This window comes from Symphalangus syndactylus, chromosome 16, assembly GCF_028878055.3.
Source record: "Symphalangus syndactylus isolate Jambi chromosome 16, NHGRI_mSymSyn1-v2.1_pri, whole genome shotgun sequence".
Classification (NCBI taxonomy): Eukaryota; Metazoa; Chordata; class Mammalia; order Primates; family Hylobatidae; genus Symphalangus; species Symphalangus syndactylus.
Window position 1 is genome coordinate 34,105,949 of NC_072438.2, and position 17,633 is coordinate 34,123,581.

The window sequence follows — 17,633 nt, forward strand, 5'->3', positions numbered from 1 at the left end:
ACTACAGACTCCAGCTGCTACACCCAGCTATTTTTTGTATTTTTAGAAGAGACGGGGTTTTGCTATATTATCCAGGCTGGTCTTGAACTCCTGCACTCAAGCAGTCCACCCACCTTGGCCTCCCAAAGTGTTGAGATTACAGGCATGAGCTCTTGCGCCCAGCCAGAATTATGCATTGTCAACCTGCCTTATTCCTTTTGAGTTTTTTTCAGAAAACTAATTTTCTTATTCTTTCCGTACTCCAATATATACAGTAACCATTAGCTTTAATGAGATAAATAGGAATGTGATTGCATATGCATTAGAAGGATCAGGATTGCATGCAACTAATAGAGATGTCTTATTATATACAGAAGAAGCAATTTGATCTTAGTAACATTTATGAGATTTCTAGCCTTAGGATAGCACCTAGAAGGACGTATCGTTTTGTGTAAAATGCTGTCCAGACTCAACAGGCAAATATATTGAGCTCTTTTGCACATATTTTCTGTGGGGCAGGAGTGTTGTTGCACAGGCGTGTTTTGTAATTGTCAACTTGATCTAATGGGTATTTCCAAAAAAGGACTTAGATATTTAAATTAATATTTACTTGTTAATCTAATATTGACAGAATTTCAGAGCATCAAGGAGAAAAATTTACAGTTGAATTTTGAGTGCGGTGAATCTCTTACTAGTCATGTAATAAACCTGTGTTAGAGCCTGTGTTACATACATCCCAAAGGGCACTTGCTGGTTACATATTTAGTATTTGTAGCTGGTATGATGGGTGGCAGCATCATTAAAATGCTTTATCTCATTTGTTAACTGTGTGTCTCTAAAATTTTTACCATTTTAAGCCTTAGGTAGAATTTGGTCATACCTCACTTTGCCTCTCTTTATAAAGTATAATACTGCATATTCACATATGTATAAATATCTATATCTAAAGAAGTGTCTTAAAGAGTATCTTAAACTTTTTGGCTTTTGTAAATGATTCTGTATGTAACCTTTAATGCAGTTTTATTGTAATCATATGCTACAGTGGTACATTTAATCAGTGTAAAAAATTTTTTTGTAGAAAAAGATTCAGATTTTTGCATTTAATTCCATAGCTGGAATTCATGGGTTGATCAGTAGTTCAGTGTTTTGAAATCTGTGTTCCTCAGCCACTTTGCTGGTGTTACCAGTAAAACATTGTGTTTTGTTTCTTTCTTTGTTTTTGAGACAGGGTCTTGCCCTGTCATCCAGGCTAGAGTGGAGTGGTGCGATCTCAGCTCACTGCAGCCTTGACTTCCTGGACTCAAGTGATCCTCTTACTTCAGCCTCCTGAGTACCTGGGATTAGGGGCTCACGCCACCATGCCAGGCTTATTTTTGTACTTTTTGTAGAGACAGGGTTTCGCCATGTCTTAAATTCCTGCAATCAAAACAATCCACCCACCTTGGCCTCCCAAAGTGCTAGGATTACAGGCATGAGCTACCATGCCATGCCTTGTTTCTTGATTTTAGAAATTGAATGTCATGTGGGATAAAATCAAACAGAACTAGTTATAAATAATTCTTCTTTCAAAACTTGGGTTATTTGCCCATTTTTTGTGCTATTTCAATTAAAGCCATTTTTCAATATTTTAGGTTTAATGAGAATACCAGCCAGGCGCGGAGGCTTACGCCTGTAATCCCAGCACTTTGGGAGGCTGAGGCGGGCAGATCACAAGGTCAGGAGATCGAGACCATCCTGGATAACACTGTGAAACCCCGTCTCTACTAAAAAAAATACAAAAAATTAGCCGGGCGTGGTGGCGGGCGCCTGTGGTCCCAGCTACGCGGGAGGCTGAGGCAGGAGAATGGCATGAACCCGGGAGGCAGAGCTTACAGTGAGCAGAGATGCGCCACTGCACTCCAGCCTGGGAGACAGAGCAAGACTCCATCTCAAAAAAAAAAAAAAATACTAAAATACTCCACTCACAGATACTTAATTGCTTGTGAATTATCAATTCATAAACAGTATCTTAGGACAAATGAACTAAATGGGATCCTATGACTTTTATAATCAAAGTTAATAATCTTGTGGGACATTACAAATACAGTAGAGAAATCTTTAAGTCAAATAAGACTTCATACCCTATAACTGTGTTTATAAACAAGTTACTTAACTCTTTATAATTGTAGTCTTGCTTCAAGGTCTTTTTCAAGTGCTGTGCTTTCACTGTCTCAGAAGTTTACCCTTCCTGTTTCAGAGGAAATAACAGGGTATCACATAGAACCCACAGTTTATTCTTCATATACTTATTTATCTCTATTAAAATCGTATTTAGTTCCTTTAGTTATTTTGGCTTAACTACTTATAGCTAAAAACAATAATAATTACTAGCTATTATTGAGTATTTACTGTGTTTCAGGCACTATTCCCTCTTCTCCTCTCCCCTCTCGCTTCTCCCCTCCTGCCTCTTGCCTCTTGCCTCTCCCCTCTCGCCTCTCCCCTCTCTCCTCCCCTCTCCCCTCCTCTCTCCTTCCCTCCCCCCTTTCCTGTCCTCCCCCTTTTCCTTTCCTCCCCCTTTTCCTTTCCTCTTTCCTCTTTTTGATGGAGTCCTGCTCTGTCTCTCACGCTGGAGTGCAGTGGCGCGATCTTGGCTCACTGCAACCACTGCCTCCTGGGTTCAAGTGATTCTCCTGCCTCAGCCTCCCAAGTAGCTGGGATTACAGGTGTGCGCCACTGCACCCGGCTAATTTTTGTGTTTTTAGTAGAGGCAGGGTTTCACCATGTTGGCCAGGCTGGTCTCGTACTCCTGACCTCAGGTGATGTGCCTGCCTCGGCCTCCCAAAGTACTGGGATTACAGGTGTGAGCCACCGCGCCCAGCCTTATGTGTTTTCTATATATTAATTAATATGTTTAATTCCCTCAACAACTCTTTGAGGTAAGCACAGTCACTGTGTCCTTTTTACAGATGAGGAAACAGGTCTAGAAAGTCAAGTAACTTCAGGGTTACACAGCAAGTAAATACTGAATCATGGATTTGAACCCAACCAATCTTACTCTAGAGTCTTTCTCTTAACTGCCATGTTGTACTCCAGTTCCAGCCTGAATTGTGCTTTCTTGCCTTTGCTCTTGGTTTTCTCTTTGCCCTCTCCCAACCAGTTGAAATGCTTCTATGTTAGGCCATTTTAAAAATAGGCAAATTAAATAGTTAAAATCTAGGAAGTCTCATCTCTGCCTAATGCTTAATTACTTTGTGACATTGGGCTTGTTGCTTTTTACATTTTTTAAATGAAGCCTATGTATACCCAATAGAATTTTCTTTTTCTTTTTCTTTTCTTTTCTTTTTTTTTTTTTTTGTGATGGAGTCTTGCTGTGTCATCCAGGCTGGAGTGCAGTGGCACAGTCATGACTCACTGCACCCTTGAACCCTTGGGCTCAGTCTCTTGTCCCACTTCAGCCTCCTGAGTAGCTGCAACTACAGGCAAGCACCACACCACCAGGCTAATAGAATTATTTTATAATGATTACATAGGGTATATAACAACTGTGTAGCATAGTGCCTGACACATGATAAACTTTGTGAGGGTCTTTGGCTAGTTGTTTTATTGGTAAGTTGTCTCTAAAAGATACATCTAATCAGTGTGTTACTTGTTCAGAGTGCGTTTGTAAGGCTTACTTAGGGCGTGTTGTTGGCATGTTTAAATGTGTATTTTGTAATTTTGGGATACAAATGCTTACCAGAGGATTTCTGTCTTCATGTTCTTCAGTGAGGTTGAAGTATAAGTCATAAAAGATTTTATGATGCCTGAAAAGCTTTCTGTAGAGTGTATCATATGGCTTACTTAACTTTATTTTCTTTATTTTTTTTTTTTCCAGGAAATTTGGTGAGCGGCCTCCACCTAAACGACTTACTAGGTGAGTATTATATTAGTCAGCTTTTTACACATACATTTTATGAAAGTATAAATCCTATTGTTTTAGATATTATATTAATACCCTTGAAGTCATTCAAATATTACTAGCTAGAGCATAAACTTATTCTCAAACTTCCTTTCCCTCATCTCTCCTCCCCTCCCTCACCAAAAACAGGAACAAAAGGATATAGTTGAAAAGGGAAAATGAAACCTTTCTTAGAGTTAGTCTTGAGTCTTATGTAGTGAATACAACATGGACAGCAGTGCAGGTAGCTTTCTATATCTAGCTATGGTTAGCCCATCACAATTTGTTGATTGCAGGTAAGATTTGAAAGTAAATGCTTTTAGGAAAGAATTTTAAGGAAAACAATTTTTACCCATTGTAAGAAAACACACGTTTTATCTATTTTTAATGAGTATAAGTTGTACAATATACATTTTAATTATGAATGTTAAAAGTATTAGTCTTGAAAATGATTTTTAAAATTTCCAGCAGCCAGAATTGTAAAATAAAGAGACCTAGTTCTATGGCCATGTCCTAGAGTCGATGCAAACCTTGTGTTATTAGCAGTTTATTTTTGGTGTCGTTCAAGAAAATGATATATATATATGTATATGTCTGTCCTTTTTCTTCATAAACTCAACGGAGATCACACTCTATCATTGTTCTACACCTTTTAATGCCACTTAACAGTACATCTTCTACCTTGATATTTCCCCTTAATGGCTCCATGGTTTTTCATAGTTTTCATACCACTTTTATATTTCACACTGATGACCATTTAGATTATTTCCAAATTATTGCTATTATTTTAAAAAGCTGTTACACTTAAAGAACGATGGGGACCTACAGAAGGATACAAAGGACAGTTTGAAGGGGAAATCTGGGACACTTTGGTTATCAAGATAAATAATGATAGTAATAGATTAAAACCCATGTAATAAAACAACAGCTTAGAAGTCTATACTGAGATAATTAATCTCAGGATAAATATTATTTATATAAATAAAAATCACTTATAATTAATAAATGGGGCAAAGACGTTAGCTTTTCCTTACAGACGCATGTCGCCTAATAAATGTAGAAGGACAAAAACCTGGACAAAATATGTAAAAACAGTTTTCCAGGTATTGAACATTAGGTATAGAAGGATAAGTGATTCCTGAGAAACTGGGAGTCCACAGAGGGCAAGACAGTTAGCAGGGCTGCAAAGTGGAGAGGAATTAACTGTATAAAGAGGTCCAGAGATCTACAGAGGTTTCTTTTCAGTCTTCAGCTGCATATTGATCAGCATGCGTGTGTAAGAAAACTACTCCGTGGTGGGGATTGGGGAAAAATATCCCAAAAAATCAGAGAAAACAATTTCTAAAGTTCACTTAGGGCTATGAATTGTGCCTGTTAACAGTAGCCAGAGTGGAAAAATCTCATAATTTATAGGGCATTCGCTAGAGTGCTCAGAAGGGTTTTGTTTCAGTAGTGATATAAAATTGGGTCCAGGCATGATGCTCTGTTTTCACCTGGCAAACTTAAAGAAGGATTGAAAGGATCAAACTTAATTGTGTACCAGAACAAAGCTCAAGAATATAGGAATAGAAAAATATCCAGCACTCCCTCAGAAAGGCAAAATCAAAATATACATGTCATACAAAGGAGCAAGAAAATATCCATAACAAGAAAAATCAGTGAATCAAAACCAACCCAGAAATGACACAGATGATAGAATTATTAGATAAGAACATTAAAACAGTATTTTTTTTGTTTGTTTTTTGTAGAGACAGGGTCTCACTATGTTGCCCAGGCTCGTCTTGAAGTCTTAGCTTCAAACAATCCTCCTGCTTCCTTGGCCTTCCAAAATGCTGGGATTACAGGTGTGATCCACGGTGCCCAGCCTAAAACAGTTATTATATTTGTGTTCTGTATGTCCAAGATGTCAAGATCAAGAGCTAGGAAACTTTTTCTTTAAAGGGTCAGTTGGTACATATTTTAGGTTTTGTTGCCCATATAACCTCTATCATACTACTCATCTCTGTTGTAGCACAAAAGCAGCAATAGACCATATGTAAACAATTAGAGTGTCTGTACAGTGAAGTATAGCTTTATTTGTAAAATGGGTGGTGGATAGGATTTGGCCTACAGACTGTAATTAGTAGATACCTGAGCTAGAGGAGAGGTTAAATAGAGACATAGAAGATTGCACACACACACACACACACACACACACACACACACACACACACACACTCTCTCTCTCTCTCTCCCTCAAATTAAATCTCTAAAGATGAAAAGTACAATATTTAAGGTGGAAAAGTACACTTGGGATTAATTTTGGAATGGACAAAGAGGAGATTAGTAAACATGAAGACATAGCAATAGATACTATCTAAAATGAAGCACACAAAAAGTCTGAAAAAAGTGGTGAGCATTAGTGAGCCATGGTTTATTGTCAGGTGACCTCATATATATGTAGTTAGTCATAGTAGGAAGAGTATGACTAAAACAATATATGAAGAAATAATGGCAAAAATGTTCTAACTGGAAAATTAGTGAAAACGAAAACCACAGATCTAAGCCGGGTGCTGTGGTTCACGCATGTAATCCCAGTACTTTGGGAAGCTGAGGCGGGCAGATCTCTTGAGCTTAGGAGTTCAAGATCAGCATGGGCAACATGGCGAAACCATGTCTGTACCAGAAAGTTAGAAAAAAAAAAAAGTTAGCCAGGAGTTGTGGCACGTGCCTGTAGTCCCAGCTGCTTGGGAGACTGAGGGTGGGAGGATCACTTGAGCCCAGGAGACGGAGGTTGCAGTGAGCCGAGATCACACCACTGCACTCCAGCCTGGGTGACAGAGTAAGACCTCATCTAAAAAAAAATCAGTTAATCCTGAGTACAGAAACCACCCAGAAGCACTTTATAATCAAATTGATTAAAGTCAGTGATAAAGAAAAAAACAACAGAAAACAAAAGACAAATTATGCACAAACGAACAAAGAGAGGATGACAGCAGGTTTTTCATCTGAAACCATGCTATGGATAAGACAGAGCAAGTGCTTTGAAGTGCTCAAGGGGGACCTATACTTGTCAACCTAGAATTCTATACCCAGTAGATACATACCGTTTTAGGCATATTAAAAGTTGAAAGAATTTATTGCAAATAGGCCTTAGCTACAGTGTCAAATTCTTCAAGCAGAAGGATGATCATACTAGATAGGAATCCGATTCTGTACAAATTACCAATATCAAGAACAAGAAAGGTGACATCACTATAGAGTCACAGATGTTTGAAGGATAATTAAGCGAATATTATACTTAACTTTTTGCCAATAATATTCAACTTTTGAAGAAATGCACACAATTTCTTGAAACTAGCAAACTACCAAAGCTTACTCAAGAAGAAACAGGTAACTTGAATAGTCCTATATTTAAGGAAATTGAACTTATTAACCTTCTGGCAAAACTGCGGGCCCAGATGGCTTCACTGTTGAATTCTACTATATATTTAAGAAAAAAATTATCTCAATTCCATACATACTCTTTCAGAAAATTGGAAAGCAGGACATACTTCTCAGTTCATTCTGTGAGCATAGCATTACGCTGTTGCAAAAAGTAGGCAAGACATTACAAGAAAATGAAATTACTGTCCAGTATCCCTTGTGAACATAGTTATAAGAAGTCTTAACAAATTTTCAAATGGAATCCAACAATGTATTAAGGGGATGATACATCTTGACCTAGTGAGCTTTATCTCAGGAATGGAAAACAGTTCATGCAATTCAGTATATTAATAGAACAAAAAGGAAAATCATATAGTTATCTCAGGGGATTTAGAAAAAGCTTTTGACATCCATTTTTAATAGAAATTCTCAGCAAAGTTGGAATAAAAGAGAATTTCCTCATCATAGCGTGCCTATGAAAAAACTACATTTAACAACATGCTGATTGGTGAAACACTGAATGTTTTTCCTCTAACATCAGGAACAACACAAGGATGTCTGCTTTCACAGATTTCATTTAACATTGTATTTTGAGGTACTATAAGGCCAGAAAAAGAAATGAAAAACGTCTGGATGGGAAAGAAAGAAGTGAAACTGTCTTTATTTGCAGATATCATGATCATCTGTATAGAAAATTCTGTGGAATCTTGCTACTAGAACTGATAAGTGAGTTTAGCAAGGTAGTAGGATACATGATTAACATACACAACTAAATTGTGTATACTAATGAGCAATGGGAAATTGGAATTTGAAAGCAATACAATTTACACAGTAGTATAAAAATATATGTAATTTCTCGGGAAAAGTCTGACAAAAGGTGCAAAAACTCTACACTGAAGACTACCAAACATTACTGGGAGAACTTGAAGTCCTAATTAAATGTTCTTCAGGTAGAAGACCTAATATTGTTGAAATGGGTTGGGTGTGATGGTTCACGCCTATAATCTCAGCACATTGAAAGGCCAAGGTGTGAGGATCACTTAAGCCTAGGAGTTTGAAACCAGCTTGGGCAACAAAGTGAGACCTTGTCTCTACAAATAATAAAAAAAATTAGCTGGGCATGTTGGCACGTGCCTGTGGTCCCAGCTACATTGGGAAGCTGAGGCAGGAGGATTGCCTGAGCCCAGGAGGTTAAGGCTGCAGTGATCCATGTTTGTGCCCCTGCACTCCAGCCTAGATGACAGAGCAAGACCCTGTCTCAAATAAATATATATATGGTTAAAATGTCAGTTCTTCTCAAATTGATCCTGTGGATTCAACACAATCACAGTCAAAATCTCAGCAGGCTTTTTTGTAACAGTTGACAAGCTGTTTCTAAAATTTATATAGAAATGCAAACAACCTTGAAAAAAAGCAAAAAGAACTTACACTGCCTGGTTTCAAAACTTACTGTAAAGCTATGGTAATTTAAAGTATTGTATTGGCATAAAGATAGCTAAGTAGACCATTGTGACAGAATAGTGGCCAGAAATAGTTCTTCAGATATATGGTCAGTTGCTTTCCAGTCAAGGTGCAAAGGCAATTTAGCTAGATTTTTTTTAAATGATAGTCTTTCTAACAGTTGATTGTAGAACAATTGGATATCCATTGCTCCTTCAATCCGCCCCCCAAACACAAAGTAACTACAGTCTATACACAGTACCATATTTAAAAAATAGCTAAATGTAGACCTAAATGTAAAGGTTTTTTTTTTCATTTTTTGTAGATTTATGTTTTGAAATACAGTTGTATCATTTGGCAAGGTTTTGTTAAAGTCTACATAAATACAATTAGGAACATATACAAAATAAACAATCCTAAATGTAAAACTTTAAAGTGTACAGCTTTTAGAAGAAAACAGGAGAAAATGTTGTTTATTAGGCTAACATTTCTTAGACACTAAAACACAATCTGTGGAAGAAATTGATAAATTTTACTTCATTAAAATAAAGAACAAAGATGAAAAGGACTCTGAAAAGTAAATCATAAGGAAACAATCCATTTTTAAAGGGCGGAAATGGTCTGAACAGATACTAATCCAAAGAATGTGTGAATATGACAAATACCCATTAAGGAAGTGCAAATTAAGACTACAGTGAGTGTGTTAGTCCCACTGGTTTGCTGTAACAGTGTACCATTAACTGGGTGGCTTATAAACCATAAATTTATGGCTCATAATTCTGGAGGCTGGGAAGTCTAAGATTAAGACACCAGTGTGTTTGATGTCTGTTGGGAGATGCTTCCTGGTTGATAGATGGCCGTCATCTTTATGTGTCCTCACATGGCAGGAGGGACAAGGGCACTGATCCTATTCTTGAAGGCTCCATCCTCATGACCTCATCACCTCCCAGATGCCCCACCTCCTATTAGGTTTCAATGTAGGAATTTTGGGGGGACACATACACTTTCTAGGAGTTAGATACTATTAATACTATACACCTGTTAAAATGTCTGAAATTTAAAGGACTCATAATGGGAACAGCTAGTACTTTCATACACTGGCAGTGGGTATATAAAGTGGTACAATAATTTTAGAAAATAATTTAGCACTTTCTTAAAATGTTGAACCTCTACCATATGGCCTAGTTATTCCATTCCTACATATTTAATCAAGGAAAATGAGAACATCTGAATACAAAGCCCTGAACACAAATGTTCATGTTAGCTTTAGTTGTAGTGGTCACACATACATAACCCCAATATCCAGCAACAGGTGAGTGGATCAACAAATTGTAGTGTATTCTACAGTGAATTTCTATTAAGCAGTAAAAAAGAAATGAACTTGATACATGCAACAGCATAGATGGATCTTAAAATCATTATACTCAATTTTCTAAATATATCAGGAAAAAAGAATATGTACTGCGTGATTCCACTTACATAGAATTATAGAAAATGCAAACTGATCTGTACTGACAAAAAGTAGATCAGTGGTTTCCTGGGGATAGGGAGAGGCAGGAGGAAAGATTACAAAAAGGCAGAAAGGAAACTCACAATTGTGAATACCTTTATTTTGATTTTGGTGATGGTGTATATACATGCCAAAACTTGTCACATTGCACACTTTAAATAAGTGTATTTTATTATATTTCAATTAAATCTCAATAAAGCTGTTAAAAACATAGAAGCTTTTATACTTGAAAAATATTCTGAAATATTCTGAAAGGGATTATTGTATCTTCTTGGGAAAATTCAGGTAAGTTTTTTTTGTGTTTTGTTTTGTTTTGTTTTGTTTGAGACAGAGTCTGGCTCTGTTGCCCAGGCTAGAGTACAGGTGCCTGCCACCATGCCCAGCTAATTTTTAATTTTTAGTAGAGATGGGGTTTCACCGTGTTGGCCAGGCTGGTCTCGAACTCCTGACCTCGAGTGATCCCGCCTGCCTTCGCTTCCCAAAGTGCTGGGATTACAGGTGTGAGCCACCACGCCTGGCTTCAGGTAAGTTTTATTTCTTTTTAAATTTCTGAAAGAGAGCAAACTACAGATTTATATTGTTTATTATTGAAGCTAAAATAAGGCAAATTTAGCAAAAAGTTTGTATAACAGCAAATGGAAATGTAAAATCAATGACCAAATCTGTGATAAAATTTTATTAAGCACAAACTTGGAAATCAGAAATTTTCCCCTTTGATAATATATTATAATTTTAGGTACCATCTGGCCTTTTTTTGTTTTGTTTTGAGAGACGAAGTCTGGCTTTATCACCCAGGCTATAAGCACAGTGGTGTGATATTGGCTCACTGCAACCTCTGCCTCCCAGATTCAAGCCAGCCTCCCACCTCAGCCTCCTGAGTAGCTGGGACTACAGGTGCACACAACCATGCCTGGCTAATTTTTATATTTTTTGTAGAGACAGGATTTCCCCATATGGCCCAGGCTAGTCTTGAACTCCTAAGCTCAAGTGATCCCCCTGCCTCGGCCTCCCAAAGTGCTGGGATTACAGGCGAGAGCCACCATACCCTGCCTTGAGAATGCTTTTTAAAATGTTTTTTTTCCTCCATTTCTCCTTTAAAGAATATTCAAGTTAGGAAAATTTTAGTATCTTTTATTTTATTTGATGAGAAATATTTTAACATTTTTTCTCTCCATTGGGGTGCAGAGAGTTTAAAATTGGGCAGATTTTATTCCCTAAAAAAAAAATCTTTGAAACACTATTCTTACTCCCATTTTCCAAATTAAGCAATATTGAAAAAGCATCCTGTTGTGAAGGTCATCTTTTAGATAGTGTTCTAAACATAGTTCTGCCTACACAAGAGTTTAAACTTTTGATTAAGGCTCGTTAATAATATATACTATTCAGTGTTACTATGGATTCATTTTTTTTTTTTTTTTTTTTTTTTTTTTTTTTTTTTTTAGAGAATGGAGTCTCACTCTGTTACCCAGGCTGGAGTGCAGTGGCGCAATCTCTGCTCACTGCAAGCTCTGCTTCCCGGGTTCATGCCATTCTCCTGCCTCAGCCTCCCGAGTAGCTGGGACTACAGGTGCCCGCCACCACACCCAGCTAATTTTTTGTATTTTTAGTAGAGACGGGGTTTCACCATGTTAGCCAGGATGGTCTTGATCTCCTGACCTCGTGATCCACCTGCCTTGGCCTCCCAAAGTGCTGGGATTACAGGTGTGAGCCACCATGCCCGGCCTGGATTCACTTTTAAAAAAAATTACATTCTTTCAGGATGTATATTATAGGAATAGAGTGTTGGCTTTTAAGGATGTCCCAATCTCTTGAAATACTCCCTTTAATATGGCCCACAAGTATAACTTGTCAATTCAAAAAAAAAAAAACCAAATAGAATAATCAGATGTTATAATAATGCATAGAACAATTATTCTTGTATTGTTGAGGCTTTTAGAGCCTCAAATCATTTTGTCATTTAGAGCCTGAAAATCTTAGTTGCAATGCAGTTAGGCATTGGTCTTCAGGAGTGCTTAGTGTGTCAAGTGGAGGTGCCTGTTTCTTAGATAAGAGTAGGCCTGAGCTCTGAAGTGCTTTTTTTAAAAAAGAGATATTACTCGACTTAATACTCTGTTGTACTAAGTGACTTTGCTCTGTTGTTAACCAAAAGGTAAGACTGGAATCCTGAAGACTTCTGAAGAAGGTAGTCTTAACCTTCTCCCCTACAACACTCCACACTAGTAGCCATTAACTCATGCTTTTGCTTGAATCCGTTTAATGTCATGAGGTTTTCTTCATAAAAGTTTACCATTTCTTCAAGGTTTGTTGTAACTATTTTGTAGTGTTCTCTCCCTGAGAATATTTTTTCTCTGTCACTTGGCCTAACACTTTTTGCAAAGCCCATCTTCTGTTAGTCTCCCTGCCATACCTCTCTGTTCTCACATATACCTCCATTGTGGCCATGGTCAGATATGGAAATAATCAGTTTCTGAAATTCTATTGGCTTGCTTTGGAGGTTGCCTCAGAATAAGTAATAATACCTTAAGGTGAAAGTTAAGAAACTAAGCTCCAGGCCAGGCATGGTGGCTCAAGCCTGTAATTCCAGCATTTTGGGAGGCCAAGGCAGGAGGATTGCCTGAGTCCAGGAGTTTGAGACTAGCCTGGGCAGCATAGGGAGAATTACAAAAAATTAAAGAATTAGCTGGATGTGGTGCTGCCCGCCTGTGGTCCCAGCTACATGGAAGGCTAAGGTGGGGTGATCCCTCTAACCCAGGAAATTGAGGCTGCAGTGAGCCGGATTGTGCCACTTTACTCCAGCTTGGGTGACAAGGTGACAATCTGCTTCAAAAAAGACAAAAGAAGAAATTAGCTTTATATCTATTGTCCACATTAATATGGGTGCTGTGGTTTGGATATTTGGACCCTCTAAGTAGCATGTTGAAATTTGATCCTGAATGTTTAAGGTGGGGTCTAATGGGAGGTTTGAGTCTGGCACCTCCCTTCCCTCTCTTCCTTCCTTTGTTGCCCTGTGATCTCTGCCTGCTAGCTCCCCATTAGCCATGAGTGGAAGCGCCCCGAGCCATTCACCAGATGCCCAGTCTTCCAGTGTGCAGAACTGTGAGCCCAATAAACCTCTTTCTAAAATAAATTACCCAGCTTCACAAATGGACTAAGACGATTATATATTCATATTTGTCTACTAATTTAGGGATTGCATTGTCTTTGAGAAAACCCCTGTTCTTTTTGAATCTCTTCTCTTCCCTATCCATAGCATGTAATTTTTAGAAGCATTTTACCAGTGCTTAATGAGAAACTCTTAAAACAGTGTATTTTCTTTGTCTACTCTGGATTATGGTTAAAGTTTCTGTTTTCTGTGCCTGTTTCTCTTTATGATTCATCTCCTCACTTTGAGACAGGAGAGCATCCATTTTTAATTGTGAACATACGTAGACAGGTTTCTTTGCATGACAGGTACAATATTCATGTTTCAACCTAGTCATGTATTTTATTTCATCATGAGACACTTATGAGTAACAAACACTATGCAAAGTAGGTAAATGTAAAATGAATTTAAATTGATAGTCAAATTAAAGCCTAGGGTTGATCTGCTACATGAATAGTAATACATAACCTTTGCTATTAGTCAACTAATTAGTCCATAAGTGGGTAAATAATTCATATTAAAAAGTGGTTGCTAATAAGGTTCAACTTTACTTAGACCAGTCACATGTTTGTAGGGCATCTTGAGGGAATAAAAGAATGGAGTAGAGTAGGAAGGGACTATGCGGTCTGATCCCTGGGATTCGAAGAGTCAAGTTTGCATCAACCAGGATTAGAAATAGAAGAACCAAGATGGTGACTTGCCTTTGATTGTCAGCACCTCATGCTATTTTATGTTCTCAGATTGCTCTAGTCCCAAATTTTTCTCTACATAAGATGTAAAGCCTTAAGTAGCAAAATGGCTTATTTGTACAAGAACCTTTTAAAGCTAATAGAACACAAATGTGTTGATGACCCATTGCTCTCAATGTAACGGCCTATGCCTATTTGGGAGTGGGAGGTGGGGAGGGGAAAACCAAGAGCTGGTCAGAATTTGAAAGGATGTGTCTCATAGCTGTGTGACAGGATTTGAAGCAATTTACTTATCTACAAAAAACTTTTTGTGGAATTTTGGGACATTTTTACTTCTGCTATAAAAAGAGAGGATTGAAGTGAGGTTTGCAGGTGTTTCCTTAGGAACAGGACCTGTACTGTTGTTTAGCTTTGGTCACTGATAGATGTAGACACTTAGTACAGCAGCCTCAATGTTTTATTGTATTACAAGGGCACCATGACTTTGTTGACTATTGATAGTATCCCTAGATTGTCATTTTCAAAACTGGCCCTCAGGCAAACAGTAGTTCTCAGGAAGCTTCCTTGGGGGAAAAACAAGGAGATCTTAGTCTGGTCTAACAGCTTGGAAAATGAAGCCTACAAATATCCCTCTCTTGAAGATTTTGCTTAAGGTTCTGAGTAGTTCTGCCATGATTTAGTTTCACTTTATTTTATCTGATTTCACTGAAGCATCTTTGATTGAGACATGCTCCTTTGTAAACCATAACTATTGTGGAGCTCACTTTGAGAAGAAGTGTCTGAGACAGTGTAAAAGGTGAGACTGCCAGAATCTGACAAAAATAGGGCAGTTCTTCAAGGTTTTGTGGGGGTGCGTATAAATCCGGATGCCTTTTGGCAGCATCCCGAAGTAGATGTGAAAAGAGTTGAGCTGAGCTTTCTGAACCCTCAGTTGTCCATAAGTCCAGTTTTGAGGAAGAATTTTATAAAAAATCTTGATTGAATGTCAGCCGTGCAATATACTTAATTGATTTAATTAGAATTCTGTTTTGCAACTTTTCCTTAAAAACTTTTACTTTTAAAAATTGTCTGCAGGGATCAACAAGCATTTTCTGTAGCGTCAAGTAGTATATATTTTAGGCTTTGAGGGCTACATACTATCTCTGTTGCATATTATTAGTCTCTGTTTTGTAATTCTTTTTTTGTTGTTGTTTTTTGAGACAGAGTCTCACTCTGTTGCCCAGGCTGGAGTGCAGTGGTGCGATCTTGGCTCACTGCAACCTCCACCTCCCAGGTTCAAGCAATTCTCCTGCCTCAGCCTCCCAAGTAGCTGGGATTACAGGCATGTACTACCATGCCCAGCTAATTTTTTGTATTTTTAGTAGAGACAGGGTTTCACTGTGTTAGCCAGGATGGTCTCAATCTCCTGACTTTGCGATCCGCCTGCCTCGGCCTCCCAAAATGCTGGGATTACAGGCGTGAGCCACCGTGCCCGGCATTGTAACTCTGAAAATCTAAAAGGCATGCGTAGCTCCTAGGGGGCACAAAAACAGGCTGCTTCGTGATTTGACGACTGTGGCCTATTGTGTTTCTCAGTATGCTCTTCAGTTCTCTAAAATGTTTACATGTGTGATATTGTGTGTGTGTGTGACTACTTTGAAAATTCTTGATACAACAAAAATAAGTTTCTTCGTTAGAAGACAGAGTTCATTTTGGAACTTTTATTATTTGGATTTTAAAGTGACAGTAGTCCAATTTGAGAAGTGCAGAGAGTGAGCCTGGAGGTAAGGATGACTGGACCTCCCATCTTTGTGGTGATTTTCTCCCCTTCCCTCTCTCCCACACTCCCTCCACTTACCCCTTGGACCAATCACAGAGGTGTGTAAGAGTGTGGTGAGAAAGTGAGGAAGTCTGTTTTCAGAAGAATGGCGTTAGCACCATAAGGACACTGCAAACTCACCGCTATAGTTAATGTCCTAGCGGGAGATGTGGTTTGTAGTGTTTTCCATATGTCTTGGCCCTCAGAACTCCGTTTTAAGTAGGATCTTGCCTCCAGGAATTTACTTTGAGAAACACTAAGCTATGGATTAAATGTACACTTTACTAGCATGGCATTTAAGGCTTGAGCCAATCTCACCCCACCCTGTCTTTCCAATCTCATCTTTCAGAATTCTCTTTTTTTTTTTTTTTTTTTTTTTGGAAACAGAGTCTCACTCTGTCGCCCAGGCTGGAGTGCAGTGGCGTAATCTCAGCTCACTGCAACTTCTGCCTTCCAGGTTCAAGCGCTTCTTTTGCCTCAGCCTCCCAATTAGCTTGGACTACAGGTGTCTGCTACCACACCCGGGTAATTTTTGTATTTTTAGTAGAAATGGGGTTTCACTATGTTGGCCAGGCTGGTCTTGAACTCCTGACCTTGTGATCTGCCTGCCTCAGCCTCCCAAAGTGCTGGGATTACAGGCAGGAGCCACCTCGCCCAGCCCATCTTTCAGAATTCTGTGTGTTACATACTTCAACTACTTAAAAGTACTCAGTTTATAGATACTAGGTTTTTTTTGCAGTGCATCTTTACATTTTCTTCTTGGCCTTTTTTGTTTTAACAAACTTAGTAATTAAAAACTTCCGTTTATATCCAAAATTTTAAAAATCCTGTAAAGAGACAAACTTTTGTGCCGTAACCTTAGTTATTCCCACCACCACCCCTTTTCCTTATCAGCCAAGAAGCATGACGTAACGTTCATTGCACTTTCTTCCCTTCCTTTCATTTTGTAGCTTACTTCAGTGGTGTTGCCTCACCACCAGCTCACTGAGAAGATTCTAATTAAGCTGTTCCATTTATGAACTAATTGTCAAATTTATGAAGAGTTTCTAATCTTTATCTTTCTTGACTATTCCATAATATTGAATAACATTGATTATGTTCCCTTAACTGAAGTTCTCTTATACCTTTACACGGGGACCAGGTTCTTCCCTTTTTTTGCAGACTCCCATTGCCCCCATTGTCATAACCAGTAAAAGTAAATCCGTTGGAAACAGCACATGAGCTTATCTTACCATTCATGGATGTTTCACTGTAATATTCTCTTTGTGGTATTTTTCTTTCCTTTTTTTTTTTTTCTGTGTAAAAAAAGTTAGAATTTTATAAAGCAAACCACAGTCAAAAAATTGACAAAGGTAATCATAGATTAAACATGTTGAACCAGAATGGCATTTACCATAATTTCATGTTAGTAAAATTATTTTTGATAACAAAATCTCCTTTTTTTGTTTTGTTTTTTGTTGTTGTTGTTTGAGACGGAGTCTCACTCTGTCTCTCAGGCTGGAGTGCAGTGGTGCGATCTTGGCTCACTGCAACCTCCGCCTCCTGGGTTCAAGCAATTCCCTGCCTCCTGAGTAGCTGAGACTACAGGTGCGTGCCACCATACCTGGCTAGTTTTTGTATTTTTTGTAGAGATGGGGTTTCACTATGTTGGCTGGCCTCAAACTCCTGATCTCAATTGATTCGCCCAACTCAGCCTCCCAAAGTGCTGCGATTACAGGCGTGATCCAATTGGTTTTCATTTAGAATGAAAATTT

The 17,633-nt window shown here is 38.2% G+C and overlaps 1 protein-coding gene across 11 annotated transcripts in view; it reads left to right on the forward strand.

Moving 5' to 3' along the window:
* The window catches only part of RBPJ (recombination signal binding protein for immunoglobulin kappa J region), a 267,391-nt gene that overhangs the window by 213,650 nt on the left and 36,108 nt on the right, over positions 1-17,633 (forward strand). For all 11 annotated transcript variants that reach the window (XM_063619760.1, XM_063619755.1, XM_055246726.2 and 8 more), the window contains one exon: positions 3,833-3,871. In XM_063619760.1, the coding sequence (XP_063475830.1) occupies positions 3,833-3,871 (39 nt within the window). The remainder of the gene's footprint in view (positions 1-3,832; positions 3,872-17,633) is intronic.